Source organism: Crotalus tigris, unplaced genomic scaffold (assembly GCF_016545835.1).
Source record: "Crotalus tigris isolate CLP2741 ecotype Arizona unplaced genomic scaffold, ASM1654583v1 scf7180000021798.40895, whole genome shotgun sequence".
Classification (NCBI taxonomy): Eukaryota; Metazoa; Chordata; class Lepidosauria; order Squamata; family Viperidae; genus Crotalus; species Crotalus tigris.
In genome coordinates, this window is record NW_024098681.1 from 1 (window position 1) to 24,362 (window position 24,362).

The 24,362-nt window shown below is 43.3% G+C and overlaps 1 protein-coding gene across 1 annotated transcript; it reads left to right on the forward strand.

Annotated features, from left to right (window-relative positions):
• The first annotated feature begins 731 nt into the window (after positions 1–731).
• LOC120296922 (WD repeat- and FYVE domain-containing protein 4-like) lies at positions 732–24,343 on the forward strand. The gene is made up of 21 exons (XM_039318973.1): positions 732–771; positions 1,059–1,158; positions 2,312–2,517; positions 3,375–3,544; positions 4,901–5,026; positions 5,784–5,945; positions 8,184–8,291; positions 8,785–8,905; positions 9,574–9,731; positions 10,336–10,565; positions 11,809–11,927; positions 12,471–12,662; positions 13,205–13,305; positions 17,372–17,449; positions 18,722–18,925; positions 19,888–20,026; positions 20,355–20,506; positions 20,921–21,069; positions 21,517–21,640; positions 22,549–22,634; positions 23,699–24,343. Exons 1-21 carry the CDS (start codon positions 747–749, stop codon positions 23,766–23,768), a joined length of 2,820 nt encoding a protein of 939 aa, XP_039174907.1. The 5' UTR covers positions 732–746; the 3' UTR covers positions 23,769–24,343.
• Positions 24,344–24,362: the final 19 nt, after the last annotated feature.

The following is a 24,362-nucleotide window of genomic DNA, read 5'->3' on the forward strand; positions in this document are numbered from 1 at the left end:
GTTTGTGCTCCTGCCTAATAATTAGCAGACATAAGTTTGCCTCAGGTGGAAGGCTGGAGGTGTGGCTGAGGGAAAGAGAAGAACAGTGGAACAGCAGATATCCATAATTTCAGCTCAAAAGGGAGAACCAAACCTCCTGAAAATAGCAGGAGCTGCAGCAGCTGCTGATCCAGGCAAGGAAGCAAATATTGCACAGACTTTGCAGGTCAGATAATGCTTCCCTCAGTGTCCGTCGTCCCTGCGGGCTCCACTAGCCAAACTTCTGGTTGTTCCCTGCCTGCCTGAGGGGAGACTGTGAGGAGGAGGAAGATGATGATGATGATCATCATCAGCAGCAGCAGCAGCAGCAGCATCTCCTGCTTGGAACCAAAATTGAAATGCATAGAAAAACTTCCAAAAGCTGCTTGTTTCTTTTTCATTACTCTCCTGTTATGCTTCTAGTAGCTAAGAGCGTAAAGTGCCTTAAGGGTACAAAAAGAAACATTTAACTCCATGATGCAGGAATGGAAAGAAAACAAAGTCATGGCGCAACGGGATGCTTTGTGCTGCTCACTGGGCCTTCCAGAATTGCGCTCTAAACCTCCCGCCACAGAGAGGTGCCAGCGGTTCCCTTCTTTTGGCCTCTCTGCCCAAGGAGAGAGGGTGGCAGCCAAGCTGTCCTGGCAGCAGAGCAGCCGCTCGAGAGGGCAGGGAGGGAGGCCTGTCTAACAGTGGGGCCAAAAGCCAGGCTGCCCTGCCTTTGCCTCATGCAAAGAGAAGGCTTCTCTTTGGGTAAAAGGCACATTTCTTCTGAAAGTGGACTATAAACCTAAGAGTAAAGCCTTATTACAGAGTGTCCGTTCCTCCTAACTCTACAAACTCTACAAGATAAAATAAAACAAGAGATAATCCTTAGGATAGACTTGATCAACGCTTCTCGTATTTGAAGAGTTTCTTATTACCAGTCCCTGTGTATTACCTGCTGAGGCTCCCTTCATTTTGTATCCTGCATTCAGTAAAAGTCAAATACATTCCTATGCAGAATTTCACATCCATTCTTTGTGTTGTTTGAATTTTAGATTTAACTCAGACATCTGGAAAAATGGTCTGGCTTCGAAATCAGTTGTTGAGCATGCTGCTGGATGTAATTCAGCCAGATGAACTTCATTTGTCCTCCGAGTAAGTAAGAGTGTATGTGTGCATGCGTGGGTTTGTGTGTATACAATCTTCTTTACAGCGGTTAAAAGTACAATTATAAACTTACCTCTCCTTTGCTTCGGAGGTGCCCGTACCTCAAAATCCACGTCCACCTTGATTTGCTTTCTTTGAGTTACCAGCTGTAGAAGACTGTCTACACAGGGTTAGGGACTTTTACTTATTTCTACCTAAACAAGGTTAAGATTAGGCTGTAACTGTTTTATAGATGGCACCTTGATCCACAAAAAATGTCTTTTATGTACCCTGATCTACAACCTAAATGTTGGAGATGTGGGTGTATGGATGCTACTTATTATCATATTTGGTGGTCGTGTAGAGAGATAAAAGCATTTTGGATTAAGATATGGTGGAATATCCAGAGAATTTTTAAAAGGAGGGTAAAATTTACTCCGCAACTATTTCTGTTGGGTATAGTTACTGATTGTGATACAAAGGAGGTTATATTGATGTTAAATTTGATTACAGCCGCGAGGCTGTTAGTTGGACAATATTGGAAGAAGGAATCTTTGCCTACATTGCAGGAATGGTTTCTTAAAGTGTCTTATTTGGCGGAAATGGCAAAGATTTTGGCTTTCTTAAAGCAACAAACGCAAGAGAAATTTCTTGCTGTTTGGGATAAATGGATAAAATTTATACAGTTTAAAATGGATATTAAAAAATATTATATAGCTTTTTCTTAATTTTTATTTTTATATATATACATATATATTTTAAAGTATAATTTTTTTGATTGTTTTTTAATTAAGCCTATATTCTGCTCTGGGAAGCTCGGGGGGGGGGAGAAGGGGGGGTGTTTGGGGGAGGTTGGGGAAGGGAGGGTTTGTTGTGTAATGTTTAGTTTTTTTTTGTATATGTTTTTTGTCTTTGTATTGTTTTGTTTTTTTCCTTTTCTTTTGTAAAATTTATAAAACTTTTAATAAAAAAAAAAAAAGATTAGGCTGTAACTGTATTTTTGTTATGTTTGGGATACCTAAGGGATTTTAAAGCCACAACAGTAGCTCAGGAGCTAGCAAATGTTTTCAATTTTTGTTGTTCCAGTAAGTCCACCATGTAGTATAGTTACAACAAATAACATTTAAGTATTGTGTCTTTCAATCTGGTGTTTCCCTCACAGGATCCAAGAAAAAATGTTCCAGGCCTTGGGCCCTGACTGGTTCCTGATGTTTATGCAAAGTCATGTAAATGATACCACAGTTGTACTGGCAGCCAAATTGCTTTTCCATTTCTTGCACAACCGTGCACACCTGCATGAGTTCAGAGACGGGATGATGGGGGGCCTGTGGCTGAGAAGCAGCTTAAAGGGGCTGAATATTTTGACTGGTAGGTCCTGAGTGCTTTCAGCTGGCTTGCAGTGTGATGCTGAGGCTAGCTGTGGATCATGACTAATTATTTCAATAACTCTCTCTCTCTCTCTCTCTCTCTCTCTCTGTCTCCCCTCTCCCCTCTCCCCCTCATCTATCATCATGTACCCTCTGTCTGTCACTGCTTGATTTCTATAGAATGTATTAATTATTTTAAGATGTTTTTGCCTTTTGTTTAAAAATAACCCTAAGAAGTTCGAAGGAAAGCTAGCAGCCCAGCCTGGATGCCAAGGAATTGGTGACTGTGTACCAATATCACTTTCACTGTGTCCTCTTTGGGCCTGATCTTTCATGCTTCAAGTTTGACCTTCTTAACTTGCTTTTGGTGTCTTATTTGCTGACCAATACAATTAAATTCTGGTTATTTGGTTGAAAAAAATCTTCAGTCCACATTAAGACATTGTTTTATTTCAGGTATTAATGGAGACTGAAATGAAAGCAGGAAAGTTTAGACCAGCGACAGTCCACATGGAAAGAGAAGAGAATGGAGCTGGGTCTTGGGGAGAGCATCCATTTAGTTCATGCAAAGGCTTCTAGCCTGGCTGCAACAGCCCCCCTCCCCCCAATAGCGAGCTTCTGTCACTCAGAGCAGCCTATGAGGATCACAAAGAAGGAGATCCTGGGGAATCTAGTCTCGGTGCTGTCACCATGTAGAAGCTTCTCTGCTGAGACCATCCACGACAGATGGCTGTATTGTGTAGCTTTTCCTTGGGTAAATAAGATCAGTTTAGTTCCTTCCTGTGGACTTGTTCTTCTTTTATCCAGTAGGTCAGTTCAGAGAGAGCCTGAGGAAAAGTTTCTTGTTCTTTGTTTTAGACAATTTGAAGAGTTCTCCCCAGTTATTTGAGTATCATCCATATCCGCTCTCTGGATTAATGGAGCTGAAGATGTTCCTGAGCTACTCACTCCACATTCCGGAGATTTACCTCCTTCTCTCAGGACTTCTTCTGGACACACCACTGTCCAAGCCACCAGATGAAACCCAAGTAAGCCACTGCACTGACACAGTAAAGCACGGGGAAAGGTTTGTAGCAGCCGAAACGGTTTATTAGACGAAGCGAAAGGACAGAAACTTCAACCACGAGCAGGCCCTAGGAAGGGAACCTTCACAGAAAAGGCAACAGAACGAGGAATGGCAGCCTTCAATGGAGGGATCTTCCTCCAACTGTTGAGAGCCGCCTCACCTCACAGGGCGCAGCAGACGCAGCCCAGGTTACCCCCTGTGTAGCCCCTTTCCTGGGAATCAGATCTGTGCGAAAGCTCAACTCTGGGGAGGGGTTCAAAACCTATTTTGTATACTATCATGTGTATACAATGATTCACGTGTATTGTTTACATCTCGTGCCTGTCGGCTATCAAAACTCTACTTGAAATAGGATCAGCTCGTACAGCTTAGACTTAAAGAAGGGTCATCGTGTGGCCATTACGTTAGTCTTTGGAAACAGTCCCACAGTTTAAAATATTTCTGTCTGCATACATTTTTCTTAACTATACTGACATTGTTGTTTTAGTTTGGGATATTTTGAATATTCGAATACTAATTTTCTTGTGTTGGTTGGCCATCTCAGTAAAGAAAGATATTAGGAGGAATTTTCTGATAACGAGAGATATTAACCCATAGAATTAATTGCCCCTTCCCCAAAACATGGCTGGAGGGCCATCTGTCCTTAGGGTTAACAAATGAAAATTTTAATAAGGTCTATTGTCATAGGTAATTATCAGCCTGCGTGTGCCTATTGATTAAACCACAAAAAAATTGTGTCTGTGTGTGGGGGGTACGCATTCAGGTATACCTTGTTTAATTCTTTGAGATGATGATGTGCATATACAAATTTTTGCAAAGTAAGCATAACAGAAAAAATGCTGATATAAATAGGCTACTGTCACATTTTGCTTTCTCCCCCCCCCCCCGAAGATGTATTAATGAATACTTTTCATTAACACAAGAACACTTAAGGAACAACAAACTGAGCAGTGTTTTTTATTCTGGCTATCTGCATCAAAGGAGTTTTTCTCAAATGTGTGTTGTGATGCGATGTTGCAAGTTCTGCTCCTTATTTACTTTTTTTTAGTGTTGTAAGAATTTGCATCACAATATTTTGATTCAGGTTCCCTCATTTACCTATATTTTGAATAGAATTTAGAAGTAAAAATCAATTTGAAATGTGATGACAGTTTTGGAGGTATCTTTTTTTAGAATTCTAGGTTTCCTCGTGCTTTCCAGTGAATACAGACCCGATTGCTTCAAGAGAATCCACCCAGACTCCTGCATGGCTTAGCGGTGGGGTAAAGCTCGTACTTTGGGACACTTTCTGCATCTTCACGAGATGTTTATTTTCCAGGCAGGTTTGGGTGCAACACTAGAGTGGCTGCTGTGCAACCCTCACACAGGGACAGTGGTCAAAGCCGGCTTGTGCACAGAAGCCGCTGTTCTGCTGCTGGAGATGGTCTCGTCCCTCACAAGGCAGGTGAGTCCTGCTGTCCTGGGGGGTGTTGCAGGATGAAGCCCCACAGCCACAACTGAGGGGGCAACCGAGGGGGTGAAGCGGTCCCAGCAGCTGATTGGTCTCTACATACATCTGAGCTTAGGCTGTTTTGAAAATTTAGTACAAAATTTAGAACAAAATAACAGAAAAGGGGTTAAAAAATATGTCAGTAGACAGACTGTCAGGCTTGAGCTTCTGTCGTGTGGAATACATCTGGATGGAGACACCTTTGTGTAGGACACCAAACCCTGTTTGTCAACTGGGTCTCAGTTACTGTATACGCAGTAGCTTATTTATTTTATTTAACCAAAATTCTTTGCTGCCCATCTTGCCAAAGGTGATCCTAGACATTGAATAAAATGCAGCATAAAACATTGAAACAATAAAGATCGCAAATGTAAAAATTCAGTTAAAATAAAATTAAACAGGATGGAGAGGGAAGGATTAAAATATGCACAACGAGGAGGAAAAGCTTCCAGAAAACAGGATGGAAATAAGGAATGAGAAAAGAAAGACAAATTGCCCTGAAAAGGAAAAAATAAAGAACAGCCAAATAGCTTTACAATTCAACGGCAGGAAGCCTTTCTCAAGTTCTTCAACAGCATCTAAACTTTGCTTTCTCTGCTATTTTTTGTCCATTCCACTCATTTATTTTCTATTCTCTCAGTGAAAGTAAAACCTAAATAATTGGATGGTTGTTTGATGGTGTTTCATGACTAAGTTTTATGTTCTCCTCTAGATTCCAGCAGAGGGAGAGGATTCTTGGCAAACCAGCTTCTTAAAGGACGTCCTGCACTTCATCCACCTGGTGTACCACAGATCCCCTCAGGATCCCCTCTGGTCTAATCCTCACTTCCTCCAAGCCGCAGCCTTGGCTGCCTTCCCCTCTGGGCCATCCCAGGTAGGAAGTGCTGCGGTTTTGTCCAGTTGGCTGATTGGCTGACTGGCTGATTCTGTTCTGTTCAAGAGGCTGGTTCAGCAAGCAAGCAGCCCCATAGAAGTAGATGGAACAGACCAGGAGTTGGTACAGAGGTCTTGAGGAATTGGTATACTTGATTTTATTTTAATTGGATAAACCTAAGATCCAGACAATATTATTATTCTTATGGTTGAGTCTGAAATTTGACATTCAAGGACGATATTCAAATAGTACCAGATGATTAGATGACAGAAAACAAATTGATGCATCATCCCGATTGAACTGAAGTCTTCAGTCAGTGAAAAGGCAAATTAAAGAACTGCTAACTGTCTTGAGAATCAGTTTGAAGGAAAAGTCAGACTATAAAATTAATAAATGATTCCTTCTTTCAACTTTGCTTGATCTAACTCTGCATCTACCCAAGCCTAGGCTGTACTTTTTAGGCAACATATAATTTATCTAGATATTATAAGGCTAATATATGGGAAAATGCTCATTTCTGACCAGCTACGTGTTATGCCTTAACTCTTTCACAGAGACATGAAGTTGAGTGGACTTTTCCCACCTGCATCTAACCACAACATAAACACGCCTTGGCAACATCTCTGTTGTGTCCTCATAAGATGGTTTAATCTTGTGAGTGAGACAGCATGAAGCAATCTCCATCCACATGGAAGTTGTGCTTTCTCCCCCCTAAACCAACAATGTCCCAAAGTGCCTCAAAGTCTGTAAGAGGTTTATGTTAGTCTTGGTCACTTAGTACCCAGGACGGAGTCAGCTGACTGCAGTGACTGGAAACAGAGACGGGGATCAACAGTGGATACCGATAGAGCAAAGTTCAGGCTCGTCTGTTTTTCTGCCCATTCATGGATGGGTGGATGGCACCCCAGCTCAGCAGCAGAGAAAGCCCTGTAGTGATTCCCACAACATCTGTTGGGGGACAGACTCTGCCCAGCAGTGCTCTTCCAGGAAACAAATTCTCCTTCTTCAGAGAGTGAAGGAAGGCGCTAGAGGGCCCAGTCTTGCTGACCCCAGGCAAGGCGATAGGGGCGACTTAGCTGAGGAAGCGGAGTGGCTGAAACCAGGAGCAGAAGCATCCGGCTTCGTTTAATAGCACGAATCTTGGGTACAACACGTCAGTCAAGCCCCTTGAGATTACAGATGCTGTGGCTTACGGGAGAGCAGAGGCCATCTGGAAAAAGTTTTCCCGCTTTCCCTCCAGTCAGGAGTTTAATCAAGTTGGTTGCTCTCCAGCAGCTCTAAAGAGGCAAAGAGGCCAAGTTCTGTTCTTCTTACCTGCCTCTCTTCCTGCCTCGGGGAAGAAAGTTGCCCACGCGTTTGTTTCTTGCTTCTCTCACCCCACAAGCAGCCCTTAATTTAAACCCCAGGATGGGAAATGCCAGGCAGCCACACTAAAAACAACTTATGCTCAAGAATTTCTAAAAGAGAATAGTAGAGTCTTGGAATTATAGTTTGTAGCTGCAACCTGAAAAGTGTAAAGCCACCTCAGAAATCAGGAAACCAGATTATAATTGTTGTTGTTGTTGTTGTTACTATTATTTTATTTTACAAATGATGGGAGGGGGCGGACGAAAAAGGAAAGCATCATCAATGCTGGCCACAACTCAGTAAGGACTCCATTACTCTTGCAATTGCTCTCCACGCGGCCATCCGACTCTGGGAACATTAACCGAGTGAGATGCCGGCAGGTCCTAATGTGCTCTTTGAGCCTGGAAGAAACAATTTTGAGCGAGTCCAAAGTGCCAGTTGGGGAAGGGGGCATCTGGATTTTCCTACAAAGGATGAGCTCATTTAAAGTGGGGCTCCAGATACTCTTGTTGACAAAAGCCATCTTTGTCTCTTTTCCCACCAGAAATGGTTTCAAAGGGCTTTTCATTTATAGCATCCTTTACTTCTGCCGCTGCTCATTTTCCATATGCAATTTCGTCTAACATCATGACTGCTGCTTTATTACATTTTAGCAATCTGTCTTATTTGTGGTTTTATGTTTATATACAGTTGATCTTCCAGTTGCTGATCTATTTTTCACCAGCCTTCCGCATAGGGGATAAAATGTAACTGTGGAAACACAACCCAACCTGCTGGTCCCACGCTGGGATTGCTAATGTTTTCCTGTTTTTCCAAGATGGCGGAGGGAGCGGGTCAGTTGTTGCCTCCTCCCAGGAAAATCATTCTGGCCTTTGTGATTCTTGGTTTCAGCCTCCAGCTAGGAAAGAAGTTTGGGACTTGGTTCAGCGTCTCCTGAGGGGAATAATGCTGCTGGACTGGAGGGACAAAAGGTGGCACCCGCTGGAGTTCATTCTTGAGGTCTGGTGCTTTTGTCTGTCCCTTCAGTTGTGGGGGGGGGGTGAGATGGCGGGAGGAGAGTTGGAAGTCCAGGATTGTCCCTTGCTTGCCACTGACATATTCTGTCCCTTGCTGCTTGCATTGTTACTTAGGAAAACTCTCTAGGTAGGAGAATTTGATAAAACAGAGGGGAAGCAGATGCTTTGGCTCACTTTTGGCATTCCAGAGTTTTTGCAAGCTTACTTTCCTTAGGGATCTTATGATGTACAGGTATGGCTCTCTGTACAGCCTCGTTAGTGAACTATGGAGTATTAGGACCACTGCCAACCTTTTATTGAGGAAAAGGCCTGGCTCTCTGGAAATGGCTGCTTTATTTTTATTGTCTCACTCTTTTAGAACATTCTCTGAAAATATTTTCACTCCAGTGTAACCTTCCTAAGAACTGGGTTTGTTTTTTGTTTGCTTACAACGCTAACCCCGCAGATTCAATCGTTTATATATTATTGCTATACAGGCCTCTCCAGAGAACGCTGCTATTGAGCAAAAGACGTCCTTCCAGACAGAGCTATTGCTTTCCATTATGCAGATTGTCTACAACCTTGGTCAAAATTACAAGGAAGCCTCCGGTTCAACAGGCGAGTATCACTTGCAGTTCAGCCACCTTTCTACCTGAGTCTACCTGAAATGCACAGAACGTACCATGAGGTCAGGTATGGCTGAACTGCAGATCCCAGCATTTTTTTTTTTTTTTTTTGTAAACAGCCATGCTAAGTGTTGGGAGTTGCAATTCAGCTGTATGTTATCTAACCTGAATCCTGACTATCCGGGGAGCCAGTAACAGCAAGACCAGCCAGTGTGCTGGAGGTCATAAATAACATAATAACTTCCTAATCAAAACATTATTTGTAGAAATGAAAGTTTCTTCACTGAAGGCGTACATTTTCCTAATTGCTTAGACTGCTTGATTGCCGAGTATAAGGACTGATAATTACCTATATTTTATTTTATTTATTTATTTGAATTAGCAATATATTTATTAGTAAATGCAGTATACTAACAATAAATATAAAATACAAGGTAATTTTTTTCTCTTTTTTTCCTTCTTAGTTTGTATTTTATATTGTTTGGGGTGGTCTCTTTTCTATTTTTTTTTAAATTGAAGATCGTTTCTGTAATATTAGAAAAATAAAAATTAAGAAGACAAGAGAAAGCCACCGCATAATATTTTGTAGAAAAAAGTACGCAGAGGTTCCATTGTTTTTGATTGCATTTTAGAAGTACATCCTTCTCTTCCGCCCTGCAGGAAGTGGTGATACCAGGAACATTTTGGAATCTGCCAGGCCTTATTTTCTCACAAATGTTTGCTATTTTACTCAGAAGCTGGTAGGCAAACTTCATGAGGGAATGTGTGTCACAGACCCGAGGAAGACCATCCTTTTCATTGCAGAGCACGTGCAATTGGTAAGAGCTTCTTCACTTCTCCCCCCCCCCCCACAAGGGCCCTTCCCAGCCATTTTTAGAGAGCAGCAGATGTAAGACGTGATGGCCGCTGTAAGCTTATTAGGGATGGTTTCCACCCCAGGGATGCTACTTCTGTGACAACAAATAATTACCCTAAATCCTCTTTATAATGGATTTAATTTTCATTGTGAGGGGATTGATAGCTTCAGTGCTCACATTTGCTCAAGCCTGTTGGATCAGGAAAGTAGTTGGATTAGAGAAAATTTTGCACAAGGCAAACGGGCGTTTAAGAATCATGATTGGACGTGCATTTCAGTGCACATTCTCACATGCCACAGATTAAAAATAACAGAAACGAGAAACATCTTCATTTGTATCTGCATGTGACTGAATGTCTGTAAAAACAAGCAAAAACAAATTCCACGAAAAGCAGAAGAATGGACAGCATTTCTCGTTCTGGAATATTTTGTTTCAAATCTGTATGCATAATTGCTTTTAAGTGTCTTAGATCAGAATTATTTTTAAATTTTTCATATTTTTAGGGACGCTTGGGTCTTATCCTTAAATTCAGAGCATTTTGAACCTCTTGACTGTTTTTTAACAGGTAACAAGAAAGCTCTTTCCCCACAAAGAATCAATTTTGAGCAACTTGTACAACTGTTTGAACCACAGCATCTTGTACTATTTATCGGACCCCTTTTCTGGGTCACAAAATCTTCTGGAAGTTCTGCACACTCTTCAGACACAATGGGACATCATCTTTGCAGCACACAATTCTAGCCTGGATTTCATCGCAAGCTTTTTGTATTGCCTGCTGCAGCTGAGATCCATGAGGTGCGGCCGGGCTTTCTTACTCTGGCAGAACTGTTAGATGCAAGAGAGCAGAAATTTAAAGAAACCTTTTTTTCAGAGACGATATGTTTCCTTTAGGGCAGTGTTTCTCAACCTTGACAATTTTAAGGCGTGTGGACTTCAACTCCCAGAATTCCACAGCCAGCATTGCTGGCTGTGGAATTCTGGGAGTTGAAGTCCATACGCCTTAAAATTGTCAAGGTTGAGAAACACTGCTTTAGGGGTATGCATTTCAAGGGTACTCATTGAATAATTCCAATGTGGTCAGTGTTGATTTGATCTTGAAGAAACTCCAGGAGTTTAATGTAGAACACGGGAACAAATGTGTCCAGTGGATGTGTCCTATGGAGTTGCAAGGACTTCCGTAATGGCCTCTTTGTTTCTAGGCATGTTTCCAAGGGAAGCTGCCCACCTTCAAAGCTCCCTCTGTTTACCTGTCATTTCAAATCTGGGGGAAGAACTTCTTTTGATGTTCCCGAACTGAGAAGGGGGATTCCAGCACCACGCATGTGGCACTATGAAGTCCCCATCGTGAGAGAGTAAACTTTCAGTAAACCTGTGATTATTCTTGGTGAATAAGTAGCGTCACCAACTTATTGTCAGATCGTAAGTGTGGCACATTCCTTGGCCCCAGTTGTCTCTTACTTTATTCTGGTTTTGATCCTTGGATAGTTTGCCATTTGCTTGCAAAGTCTTAACAGCTCTATTTAGGCTGTTTTATCGGAAGGCTGCATCCTCCTGTGGCTCAGTAGAAAATTCCAAGAGCTGAAATAAGACAGGTGGCAACGAAGGACGGCCATTTCGCTGTTAAGAAGGACCCAGATGCCGTTTCCCCTTAGATTTGGAAAGGGTTCTTCACCTCGGAAATGACGGCACCCATCCCTCACTGGTGGAACAACAGCACCGCCTCCAACTTAAAGAAGAGGATAAAGATAAAGAAAAAAATGGATCCATAAATGGAATCCATCCTAGGGACATGGAGACAGATACTTCTTTTACCTCGAAATGCTGTGTTTGGCCAGAGTAAATCCCCAAATAGCAGATATCAAAGCAATATGTCTTTTAGTTGTTGTTCTTGGTTATTAGAGTTCTTAAAAATAACCATATATTTTTAGAAGTTTTTTGAAAATAAATATATCAGGATTAAGATGTATTAAATAATCCACAGCCCAACTTCCCCCCCCCAACTCAGATAGTGGTCTTAATGAATCTGCTTGCATTTCAGCCAGAGCTATCCTGAAAGTGGTGAGGCGAAACGGATGCCAGCTTTGGGTTGCCCTGTTTCTCTGGCCCCGAGAAAAGAGGAAGAGAGAACTGATGGTGACCTTCCTGCCCTGGAGGAGGGTAAACATGACGAGATTGGTGTGGAAACGGGGTGTGTGGGGCAGGGGCTGGTCAAGAGAAGGACAGGAGAAGGCCTTTGTGTGCGTCCTGCTTTGCTCTGTACACTCTTTAAAACACGGGTGCATTTTGTAATGTAGATACAGGAACAACTAGCACCGATGATGTTCCCTAGTTTGGGTAGTGAAACGTCTGCAAGAAAACAAGCAAGCTCGGAGGGCACCCCTCAGTTACCCAAATTGTTTATAATTTACTGTATGGCAACAAAATAAGACAATGTTACACGAGATACGTGGGGAGAAATGGACCATTTATTATTTTAGTCATGTCTGCTCTGATTTCTACATACATTCTGGACAAGCAGTATCAAAATCTGGAGTGCTGCGAGTGATTTTGCTTTCGTAAGCGTCCTGGTTTCAATAAATACCAGCAAAGCTGCTGGTCAGGCTCACCTTGGCAGACCCGTGAATCTGGAAGTGATGCGTGGCCCTTTTGTTGATGTGATCCTTCCACACCAAAGCACGTTTGCATTTCATTTATTTCTAGTTCAGCAAGAGATCCAGAGGGCAGCTGAGGAAATCTGGCTCCGGCTTCTTTCTGGGAGAAGAAAAGATTTAGAGGACGCATATAAAATCTCTTTATTTAAAGAGAAAGGCGATGGAGAAGAGACAATGAAGATGGCTGACGTAGCTCCTCTGTGGGAAGAAGCCATGAGGAAGACCTGTCGGGGCTTTCTAGGTCTCTGCCCTTAAATTGCACAGAGTCTTTGACGGACGTGGCGTCACCGCAGGGCTCTTGGCCTTTGGGGGGCGGAGGGGGAGGGTTAGGGTTTGTTAGGAAGCTATTAACCCTGATAGATGTGACCAAGCAAGCGGTGGGACAGGTCCCGTTGTGATCTAAACTTCTGAATCCACCTGGAGGGCTATAACTAGTAACGACAGGTGGGCTCCAGTTATTTACAGGGCAGAGATGTCCTGAGCAGCCCATAGCTGGATGCAGTGGAGATCTTGCTAGACAGCAGAAAGCGTCTTCTAGATTGCTGTTTGGAAAAACAAGCATCAATAAGGTCAGAGGAAATGCAACTGGCGGCCTATGAGGTCAGCTCTCCTCTGGGCCTTGCCAAGCCTGGGCTCTTGGGGAATAACCTGAAGCCCCTGAGGTGCTGCTTTGCAGGGCCTGGCATCCACGGTCAGGAATAGGCGTTCCGGGGCACCTGAAGGGATACAGCATAACAATAGCATTAACTGCACGTGTTGTTCCTTTCCTCTCTGTGGTTCCAGTGTCGGACAAGAAAAACTCCCAGAGCAAAATTCTAGTCAGTGCTTCAAGCAAGATGAGCCCTTTGAACGAGACCTCGACTCCCAGCAGGAACCTAAAACAGGTGATAACACAAAACTGGCATAAACTGGCCTTTCCAAATCCCTGTGGGAACCTCAGGTGCCAAAAAAAAAAAAAAAGGTTGTAAGTAATATCTTGAGCTTCCTGACTTGAAGTCCTAGTCCTGCTCTATTTGATGACAAGCAATGGCCAAATAACCAGGGGACCTTTTTTCCCCAGCAGCGCAAAGTGCAATGAACGGTGGGTGAACAAACTCAGGGCTAGTTTTTTAGCTATTTTTGTTGGCTGAGAAAGAGATTCAGACTAAGTAACTTCCTTCCAGGTGTGATGGGAATACACGTTACTGTTCAGTGCTGACACCAACTATTTGCCTTGGGGTCTGTTTAATTATTTCTTAAAATTAATTTTGATTATTACAACTGATTACACATCAGTGAGCAAAGTAATTGATATTTCTTAATGTATCCCAAGGAACATTTTGTACAACTTGTATTTGCTGTTGAAGGTTAAAGACTGTTATTGGTTTTTCCCTAAATGTGCCCACATCATTAGTTCTTGTGGTAGGAAGGGAGGCCATCTGGAAAAGGACGAGTAGACGCATTATTCAGGCACAAGTGCATGAAATTGGGGTTCCTGCGTCTTCTGTCTTTCTTTTCTAAAAAGGAGAGGCTTGTAATTAAAGGAGAGGCTGAATTACAGGGGAACATTACTCATTTTGTGTTGCTCTTGGTGATGTCAGGAACTGACACTTCAAGATCTGATAGACGCTTCGCTGTAGTGTGACATGCCACCGAGCCTGCAACTCTCGGCTCTCTTTCTGCTGCAGGCAATTATATTTTTCTGTGCTTTTCAAGGAAATGAGTTGTACAGTGGGCTAAATGACTGATTGGAGATCTTTGGGTCTTCCAGATACACAGACAGACAGAAGTATATTCTTTACAGCTCTGGTGCATTCGGGGTGGGGTGGGGTTGTGCACCTTGGAAAGAGAAGAATTCACAGTGCTGGTGGTTTAGATTTCTGCTCCCTCCTAGATTGTTTTAACTGTTTCTCCACTCAGCCTTCTCGCTAAAGGAGGTTGGCAACCGTAAGCAAGCCAGGTACAGAGAGAAGGACAGGAGGAAGAGCTGACCAGATTTCAGAGCCTTTGTAGATCAGTCCTGGCCAAAGCGTCCTTTAGGAAATCAACCTGGCATGCTGCAAGGGGTCTTTGGGGGGGGGGGTGTTGTCATGTGCTGCTTTGCCTCCCCAAACTCAGCCCTCAGCCCCTTTGGAGACAGTCAGGAGAGGAGGCTGATGAGGGTGTCAGGGTGGACATAGGTCAGAGGCTGACCTACTAGGGCGAGGAACTTTATAGGAGCTGAGTGGTAATACAGAACCACTGCTACAAAATCCATGGCCAGGCTTATTGTCTTCTTGCATTTTTATTCAACTAAGCAAGTACCGTTGATCCTATCCTAATTGCCAGAAACATTCCCAAGTAGAGTTGGTGCCTTTTTGCCACCCGTGTCTGTGTTAGGCATCTTCTGGAATAGATCTCAGGGAACCAAGATAGATGCCTGCTTGTGATATAAAGAGGGAAGTCAGCCATAGTACCATAAGATCATGTTAAAAAAGAGATAACTCTTTATTATAATCAACATGTGGATCTTTTAATTAGAAGATTTTGAAAATATCTGACCCCAAAGAATGAACCAGTTTGAATCTGAGGCTGGGCAGATGTTGCCTCACATCTGACTTTCCAACTGGAGAGGCTGGACACAGTCTTGCCCTTGGAGAGGTTGGTCTTCTGCATCAAATTTCTGTTTCTGCTTTCAACTGGAGGGTTTCTTTTTGGCTCTGTCTCTTTCTCACCAAAACATGTGACTGTGCCCTGATCTTTATAGATCTTTATTTATTTATTTATTTATTTATGAGACTTATATACCGCTTTAAGTGCAAGCACTCTCTAAGCGGTGTACACCAGTAAGCAATGTATATATATATTTTACATTGCCCCCAACAATCTGGGTCCTCATTTTACCTACTTCGGAAGGATGGAAGGCTGAGTCAACCTTGAGCCGGTGAGATTTGAACCGCTGACCTGCTGAACACAGTCAGCTAAAGTGGCCTGCAGTACTGCACTCTAACTGCTGCGCCACCTCGGCTCTTCCCTCATGTTGGACCAAAAGCTTCCCTGAAGGGTTTCCTCTCAGAATAAATGCCTTTCCACCGACATGTCTGAATCGGAACTTCTCTCTCCCTACAGTATATGGAAATAATTTGCCACCAGGAGAAATTTTCATAAAGTTTCTTCATTCACTAGTACAACTCTCAACAACGAGCATTTTCTTACAGCTCAAGCACTTAGTTGTTCTCCCAGCTTGCAAATAGAAACATAGACTTCAAAAAGCAAAATGTCCAAATTTAAAAACAAACAGTATTATTTCCCCAAAAGGAAAAGGGGAAATAGTTGTTTTTATAATCCAAGCAGAGGTTCTTGTACATGTAGCTAATCATTTTTTGGTGAATTCCAAAGACATCACAACTTTTAACCCTTTCTTCTGCAAAGATGTTTTTAATATTTAAGTCAATCCCTTTGCTTTTTAACACAATGGCTGTAATTAGGGAAAGGCTGTCTGAATGTCATACTCAGGCAAGCTCCCTTTGCCCACCCAGATAAATGAAAGGAAGTTGAGGCAGCGCAACCCATATTCACCTCTACCTGCAACTCATTTATTCTGTTTGGCTTGGCCAAAATATGATGTCCGTGTCCCCTTGTGTACTTTGTTTCAAAGGAAGCATATAATGTTACTGCGATATATGCAGGGCCCTCCAAGACATGTTTGCTAGAAGTCAATTGTTCTGAGCTCACCAGAACGTCCAGTGGCTGTGCTAGCAGGTCACCAGTCCGGATGTGAGTTTTGCCTGCAATCCTTTTCACAGCTGGGGTTTCATCAGCCTGTGAAGTGCACAATGTCAGGGTCTCTTCAAGTCTCTTATCATAATGCCATGTATATTATTTCGATTTCAAGAGACCAAACAAGCAAATTTATAATTAATTATATTTCTGCTAATCATTTGTGTAACATCTTTATCTTCATAATAGAAAGATAACATCACTGATTATCTAATTAAATTCATTAAGCATCTACCGACAGTGCTCTGTGAAGCTGACATTATGTTCCACTGTCAACAAATGCTTTGATTTCTTAGGAAGTAATTAAAATGTAAATTAGCATGCCATTAAATACACAGGGGGACTTTTGAATCTGATATTCATTTCAGAACTGCTCATGGCAACCCTTTTTTTTCTTTCAGTGCAACCAGAGAATTTGCTTTTAATGATGTATATTAACTTTTTCCCCACTGCAGCATGAATGTCTTTTTTTTGATATCTAGTTCACAGCTAGACTAGAAATGACATTTCTTTAAAACTGCTGATTTGCTGGTAAATCTGGGTGATTTCTGTCGATGCAGGAAGAGCTTTTCTGTCTGCATGGCCAAAACTGAGATCAGATCATAGAGTACCACTAATAACACTAGGGATATTATTGTATTTTCGTTTCTTCATCAAGAGGAGAAAATTTGTTCCTTCTGCTGCAAATCTTGGAAGCCAGAGTACTATACCGGTTGCTTTATTACATCCTGGCACGGATCTTGAAGGCCATGGGTGCTCCATCCAGAAAAGAGCGGGCAGCTGCTTGTCTGGAATAGCAGAGGGTCTCCTACTTGAGCAGGACTAGAAGGTCTCCCAAGTCCCTTCCAACTCTGTTACCCGGTTATTCTTTTTCTTTCTTCCTTTCTTCCTTTTTTCATTCTCTACCTTTAATTTTCTTTATCCCCCCCTTCTTTGATCTCTTTTCTTTTCTATCTGTGCCATCACTCTTTTGGAAGTGCACACATGCACACATACACACACACAAACACACCCTGTTTTTAAATGTCTGGTTTTCCCAGTTTATCAAGGGGACCTTAAAAAGGTTGGTCCATGACAGAAAAGACTGCGAGATTCTCACTTAAAGACTTCCTAGCACAATTTTAAAACTCATTTAAGATTTACTCATCAAATGTGAAGCACAAATGTTTTGTTACAGACATCAGTTTATTAATAATTTTTGTTTTAAATCAGGATTTTACATCATATTTAGAAAAATGCAGGAGAACTGGCCAAGAACTCTATGCAGCTTTGTGCAAGGATCACGTTGAGGTAAGGATCTATAAAGTCTTGTTTTTCCCTGGCAGGAAAAACAAAATAGGGTTGGATGCCTCAAGGGAAGGAGAGGGGATGGTTCTATTGATTGATTGGCTGATTGATTACATTGATCACATACTGCAACCATCAGGAGACTCTGAGAAGTTTACATTAGTAAAAATGGAGAAAGAAAGAAAATAGTAAGATTGAGAAACGAACCATAGTTCTAAAATCATGATGTCCATCCAGTGGAGTTGTTATGCGTCAAATTCCCTTGAATCCTTATTCTCTTTCTGTTTTTTTTTTTTTAAGTAAACATTATCCAAGCAGGGGGTTTCTCTTTATTTTGAGTGTCTTTGTTTCACTTTCACTTTCTTAACTCATGTTTACTCCTTTGGGACTCATGTTTACTCCTTTGGGGATGAAGCAGAACCTTTTGCTGTGCATATTGCCTCCTAACAGCAGATCCTTCTGTTCAAGGTTTCGGCCAATCACTGATCCGGTGATCTATTCCAGATTCATTTGTGCTTCTTTGGCTTTCTTCCCATTCAGATCCCTCTCTGTTACAAAATACCATTTTAATTTTATTTTCCTGCAAAGCTTTGGGGCCCCAAATGTATTAATATCTGCATTTACTTCTCCGTGACGCTCGTATATCAGTGATATAGTAGTAGTCACTACCTGAATTCATTTCTAGCAGGAGATTTGATATTTATCTGCTTAAAATATAGTGAATTGATGGGAGTTATTGCTCTGAAAGCAATTACAGGAAAAAATACTTCATCACTGCTCACTGAGTGAGCTAAGAGGATTTGACTCACAAGATGTCCCATTCTGCCTATGTGACATTTTAGAGCAAAGTACTAAATGCAGCCCTCTTTACTACCTTCAATTTATTTCATTTTGATTGCATTTAAATTAAATCAAGGGTAGTTTATGAGTCCTGATAATCCTTCAAAAGCCCTGTGCCTCCCTTGGTCCCAAAGAAATGATCAGTTCTCGCATAAAGAACTCCACAATAGGTGGAGCTCTGGGGATAGAGCGAGTGTGCAAGTCCCTCCTCAGCTACCGGGGAGAGTTTCGTCTCATCCCAACCTGCCTTCTGTGGAGCATAAGTGGAGGAGGAGGGATACCAGGGCACCACCTGGAGCTTCTGCAGGTAACTGAGTTATTATTATTATTATTATTATTATTCTGCTTTCCTTTTCAAGGCACAGATGCAGCAGCTGGGTAAGAGTAGGAGCAGAGAAGAAGACTTTGCTCTTAGGGATTCTCTCTTTCCTGCAGAGATTGCTGTGCATGCACTCTAAGTCTGCCAAAGCCTGGACTGAGCTTGAAGATCGACTTTTTAGGAAGGGGGGCCCGTGGGGCTCTGCAGTAGCTTCTCCAGTTGCAAGGTGGGTCCTGGATGCCTACGAAGGTCCTGCTCGGATGAGGAAGAGGATCCAGTTCAAAGTCGCCCACGATCCAGCGGAACCACTGCAAGACAAGGTAACCTGCTTTCAGGGCAGGAGACGAGAAAACAGGCTCCAGTCCCCTCTTGCCCAGGGTTGTCTCATCAACCGAGACTTCCCCGAATGACGGATCGCTGAATTACATTAATTGCAGTTGAAAACTTAAAAAAAATTAAATTCTGCCTTACTGTGCCCCTGGTGCCAGCCAGGAAAGGAAAAGAAGAAAAAAAAGAGGCTGCTTTGTGTTATAAAAGAGGCACGCTCAAAGTCTGCAGTTTAGCCCTCTGAGCTGGCAGGCTGGGAGGTTTGCTAGCTGTTGATAAGGCTGAAGAGGTTATTTCAGTTCCTGGCTTGCCATGCAAAGTCCTAGGGTGACACTGGGGGATTTCAGGCCACAAAACCAGAAAACGGGCCAGTGAAGCCGAGCTTGCGATGCAGAGCGATTACGAGCAAGAAAAGAGTGGGAAACAGGATTCCCTCCCGCCGCCGGCTGAGGTGGCGTGGCAGGTGACTCTTAGATAACTGCATGAAGGAAATAAGCTGATGGGCTGGTACAGTGGTTAGAGTGAAGGATTGCAGGCAAACTCTGCCCATAGCCAGGAATTCGATCCTGACCAGCTCAATAGCCGTAGCCATAGCACTTAGATTTATATACAGCCCTCTCCAGCCTGTTGCCCCCCCTCAACAACCTGGGTCCTCATTTTACCCATCTCGGAAGGATGGAAGGCTGAGTCAACCTTGGGCTGGTGAGAATCGAACTGCCAAACTGCTGGCAGACGGCAGTCAGCAGAAGGAGCCTGCAGTCCTGCATTCTAACCACTGCGCCACCACAGTCGATTCAGCCTTCCATCCATTTACCAGCTGGGTAAATGAGGAGCCAGATTGTTGGAGGGGGGAGGGGCAATAGACTGACTCTGTAAGCGGCTTAGAGAGAGGGCTGCAGAAAGGGCTGTGAAAGCGGTGCATAAGTCTACAGTAAGCTGTTGCTTCTGGTTCTAGGCGCCTCCAGGAGTCATTCCCTGTGCAGAAGCGGCCTGGCTCCGTCTTCAGGGCCTTCCCTGCAGCTCAAACCTTTCCTCTTTCCAGGCTCCCCAGACACGGAAGGCGGCCTCCCCTCCAGCTCTTGTGGCAGATCAAGGTAATCTTCCCAGCTGAGGTGCCGTGATGGCACAGAACATGCCGGCCTGACTGCAGGGACCACACAGAGGCCTGGCAGCCTTTGCTAAAGCCAATATTTCCAACCCTAACCCTTCCCGCCGCCTGCTGACGTGCTTTGTAAGAGCAGGCAGCACACGCTTTTTTTAAAAAAAAATCATATCGCGTTCCTAAGCTACAGTATGTGATAAAAGCAAAGATTAGATTTTCAGTTAAAGAACAGAGCGTCTCATAGAAGGATCTTCTTGTTCCACAGTGCTATGGAAAGCTATTAAGGTGCTGCACAGTTTCTGCCTTTTATTTTAACGCAGGTGAACGACCAGCCCTGAGCAGAGAAGCAGAAGCAGGTCGGGATCAGCTGACATTTTTTCCTGCCCTGCATGAACATCTCCATTCGGAGGAGTTCATGGAAGTCTGTGTGGAAAGGAAAATCATCCTCCAGGAATTAGTACAAGATGAAAAGGTACAATCACAGCAAGTCTGGAGCACGTGGGAAGGGCTGACCGGTGCTCTCCCCAAATTTCAGCCGCTTCCACGTTCTTCCTCTCCTGTTGCGAAATGAATGGGCAAGGCCAAAGGGGGGGGAGGCGCCCCCCTTTCCAATCAGGAGGCAAACTCTTCATCAGAAAAGCAGGGCTATTTTCACCCACTCACTACGGCCCCTTTTTGAAGCTTTTTATGGTTAGGATTAATTAATTTCTCAAGTGACTAACAATTATTTTAGTATGAATAAGTCTACATTACGGATGGAAGGGCATTTAGAAGCAAGTGTTGCTCAGTCAATGATTCTTAATTTTTTATTTGTAAAATATTAACAGGGCAGAAAAAGTTAGCAGGGCCACGCAGTTTACATGCATTGCCATCTTCCCTGTTTAAGATTACCTGCCGGCTGTCTGTGGTGATAGTTGACGGACACGTAGCGTTGGAAGGGGCGGTTCTCTTTGGCCGGGACCATTTCTACCTCTGCAAGCATTTTACTCTGTCCCACCTGGGGGATGTTTATTGCACGCGCCACTGCTTGTCCTGGTGAGTGGTTCCCTACCTGAGCGGCACCTGGGGTTAAACGGGCTATTGCTGGTCAAAACATGCCCTGTCTCTCACCTTGCTACCATGTTTCCCGGAGAGATGGCTTTACATCCAGAGAGGGAAAGGAGATGCTGCCCTCCATCCAGACCCCCCCCCCGCGGGTCTCAGACTCCATGGTCCCAAAGGGTTCGGGCTGGCTGAGGCTTTGGAAAAAGGGCTCCTCTTTAGGGGAGCAAAGAAGGTGCTGAGGAAAGAAGCCAAATGGCTTCCTGTTTATAGGGCAGGAGCTGGTCTTATTTTCTGACTCAGATTGACGGGCCTGGAACAAGTTGTCATCTGCAGGTTTTAGGGCAAGGCAGAAGAGGACAACCGCCTTGCTTGCCACTAGCAGAGTCCAATGAATGATGCAATGGTTGTTTAATGCACACTTCCTATGTTTGTTTCTAGCATCAGTGAGCCATTCCTTTACAACTTGTGCCGCTCAACGGAGGCCATGGCTGTGGAGCCCACGTGTTCCTGCCATTCCTACGGTGACATTCGGGAGATCCGGCCAATGCGTTTCCTTCTGCAGGTAAGAACCAGCTGGCTGTGCACCTAGACTTTCCTTTGAGGAGAGGACACCTAAGGAAGACAAACAAAGTCTTGGATAGATACTCAGTAGGTTAGAGTGAAAGAAATCATCAACTATTATATAAATGCACAAACTGTTAAATGCTTCATTGGATGGCAGAAAAAGCCAGGATGATTCTGAAAATATTTGAATGAATTCCATATCTACATTTGACTTGAATGTGCTCTAAATCCTCAACTTGATCAGGGACAGAGCAAGAATAATAGCAACAATAAACCAGTGAAGTTAACCAAGTATAATTTTTTTAGAAAAAAAACTGCCTGGGTTTTGCCAGGTTAAATGAAGTGGTTTCTGATTTTGACATTTCTTCCAAGCCTGAGTCTTCCTGTCAGTGGGATGCTTTAAGCAATCGCAGAACTGGAATTGCATAGATGAGCAAGCTGAACAAAAACAATTGTTCTTCCAGCAGAGCTCTTGGAAACCTCATAAGGTTTTCAGCTTCAGGACAATTGACCGACTGCACGAGCGGCTGTGCTGTGGACCCGGAGCAGGGTTCTGGGTTGGGAGTTCTGAACCTTTCGGCGGGTCCTGCCAGAGGCCATGCTCCAAAAAAACAGCGGCTAAGTCCGGGAAACAATTCTCTAAGTCATTCATATATATACTCTCTAGCTGTATCCTTAAACGTAAAGTTCAGTAGTAGTTTTTGAAGATGCCTGGAGGACAAGCTTTCTGTAGCTGTCTGATCTGCATCCCTGACAATGAATTCTAGGGATAGCAGCATGGAGTTCCCAAGGTCCCTGGATCTAGTCCGGTTGGCTAGCCGATTGCAGCTGAAATCGCCTAGAGAAAGAAGCATTTTTCCCTTTCCCTTGCCAGCAGACCACGCCCCATTTGGTTTGTCTTCACAGGAGGTCGCCCTGGAGATCTTCTTAAACAACGGCTATTCCATGTTCCTTGTATTCCACAACAGCGACAGGAAGAAGGTCTTGACAAGGTACCTTTTGAGCAGCTGTGAAGAAGCTTTGCTTTCTGCCTGGTCCCACAGGGTTTTCTTCAAGAGTTCATTAGAAATCTTACTTTTCCACATACAGTATGCCTAGCTATTTGCGCTGTTTGAGAAACATTTGTTCTGTGCAACAGACCATACGTTACGTGTTGCCGTGTCACCAGCATTTGCACGTTTTCGCATCATTATCAAACATTCTACAGAGGCCCACAGAGTCATCTATTTGTTCCAATTATATGAATGTAACAGGTAGATTTCCAAGACCTTCTTTGTAAACCTGTGTTTCTCTTGTATCTGCAGAATATTAAAACAGACAATCGCTAAGCCCAAACACATTCTGGCCTTAGTCAAGTGGGAATGAGAGTGACAACTTGGCTTCCTGCCTTTGGCAGGCAAAATCGGGGCACGCTGGATGAATTGTTCTTTCTGACCCTGTTAGAGCGATGATAGAACAACCATGAGAAAACCATACGAAAAATCAAGTGGACCTAAGAAATAACTAACTCTTGAAGAAAAGAGCAAAATATAACTATAACTATAACTATATCTATCTATCTATCTATCTATCTATCTATCTATCTATCTATCTATCTATCTATCTATCTATCTATCTTCCCCTCCGTGCATCCCTGGGCAAGCGAGAGAGGTGCCTGTTGGGAGAGCTGAGGATGCTGGCAATTGCTCGGTTCCAAAGTCTCTCCTGGTCACATGACCCAGAGAGGACCCTAGGCAGCTTTGGAGAGTCTCCCAGGCAAGCAGCCCCAGGGAGGCCCCCGGGTGCCCCATAAAAAGCATGAGAGGTAGACAACTCCCGGATGCGGCGGATGAAGGAGGACCCCTTCTGCAGGCTTTCCCCGTCTTGTTTGCTTTTGCGCAGGTGTGGCTGCATATTTGTGTGCTCTTTTTAGAAATAGGATCCCCAAACAAAGTCGTTCCAATCCTGTCGGTGGGGGGTAATTGCTGTATGTCCATCATAAATATGCAAGAATTTTCAGAATGAATTGTCTAAGGCTCTCACCTTCCAGAGGAATAACGCTATTTTTCCCCCTCAGATTTTGTTCAATGAAATCAAAAGGCACCACAGATGAGTCTACTCATAAAAGGTATATTTGCATATCCTAATATAGGACCAATTAAATGTTGTAGTTTTTTGTATTAGCCCTTTCCTGACATTTGCCTTAGAAACACTGAATTTCAGCTTTGGGGGACAGATGGTTCTTTCTCTAGCAATCATTTTTACTGCAGCTGTTAAGTGAGTCACATGATCATTAAGTGAATCTGGCTTCCCCAATTGACTTTGCTTGTTGGAAGCCAGCTGAAAGGTCACAAGTTGTGATCAGGTGACTGCAAGACACAACCGTTGTAAATGTGAGCCAGTTGCCACCTGCCTGAATTGTGATCACGGGGCGCCGGGGATGGGGTGGAGGTAGAGCAACAGTTATAACTTTGAGGACAGGAAAGTCATTTTTTCCCAGGCTGCTGTAACTCTAAATCATTTTTAAATAAACAGTCGTAAGTTGAGGACTACCTGTACACATTCAGGTATAAAGTAAATGGATTTGCATTCTCAGAGGCTAGCATGACGTCAGAGTTCAGATCTTGTTCTTCCACGCTCGTTTACTATTTGGACATATTAACATAACACTTAAATAACAAATGAAGGGATTTCCAGTTAACGGAGGAACAGAATGAGCACGGAGCACATGAAAGTGTTTA

Bases quoted from the DNA above. Each gene is read 5' to 3' on its own strand.
- LOC120296922 (XM_039318973.1), top strand. From the start codon at position 747: ATGCAAAGAGAAGGCTTCTCTTTGG. The intron at 13,306-17,371 runs GTGATAACACAA...GTTTTAAATCAG, and splicing joins CCAGCAGGAACCTAAAACAG to GATTTTACATCATATTTAGA. The intron at 17,450-18,721 runs GTAAGGATCTAT...TCTTTCCTGCAG, and splicing joins TGTGCAAGGATCACGTTGAG to AGATTGCTGTGCATGCACTC.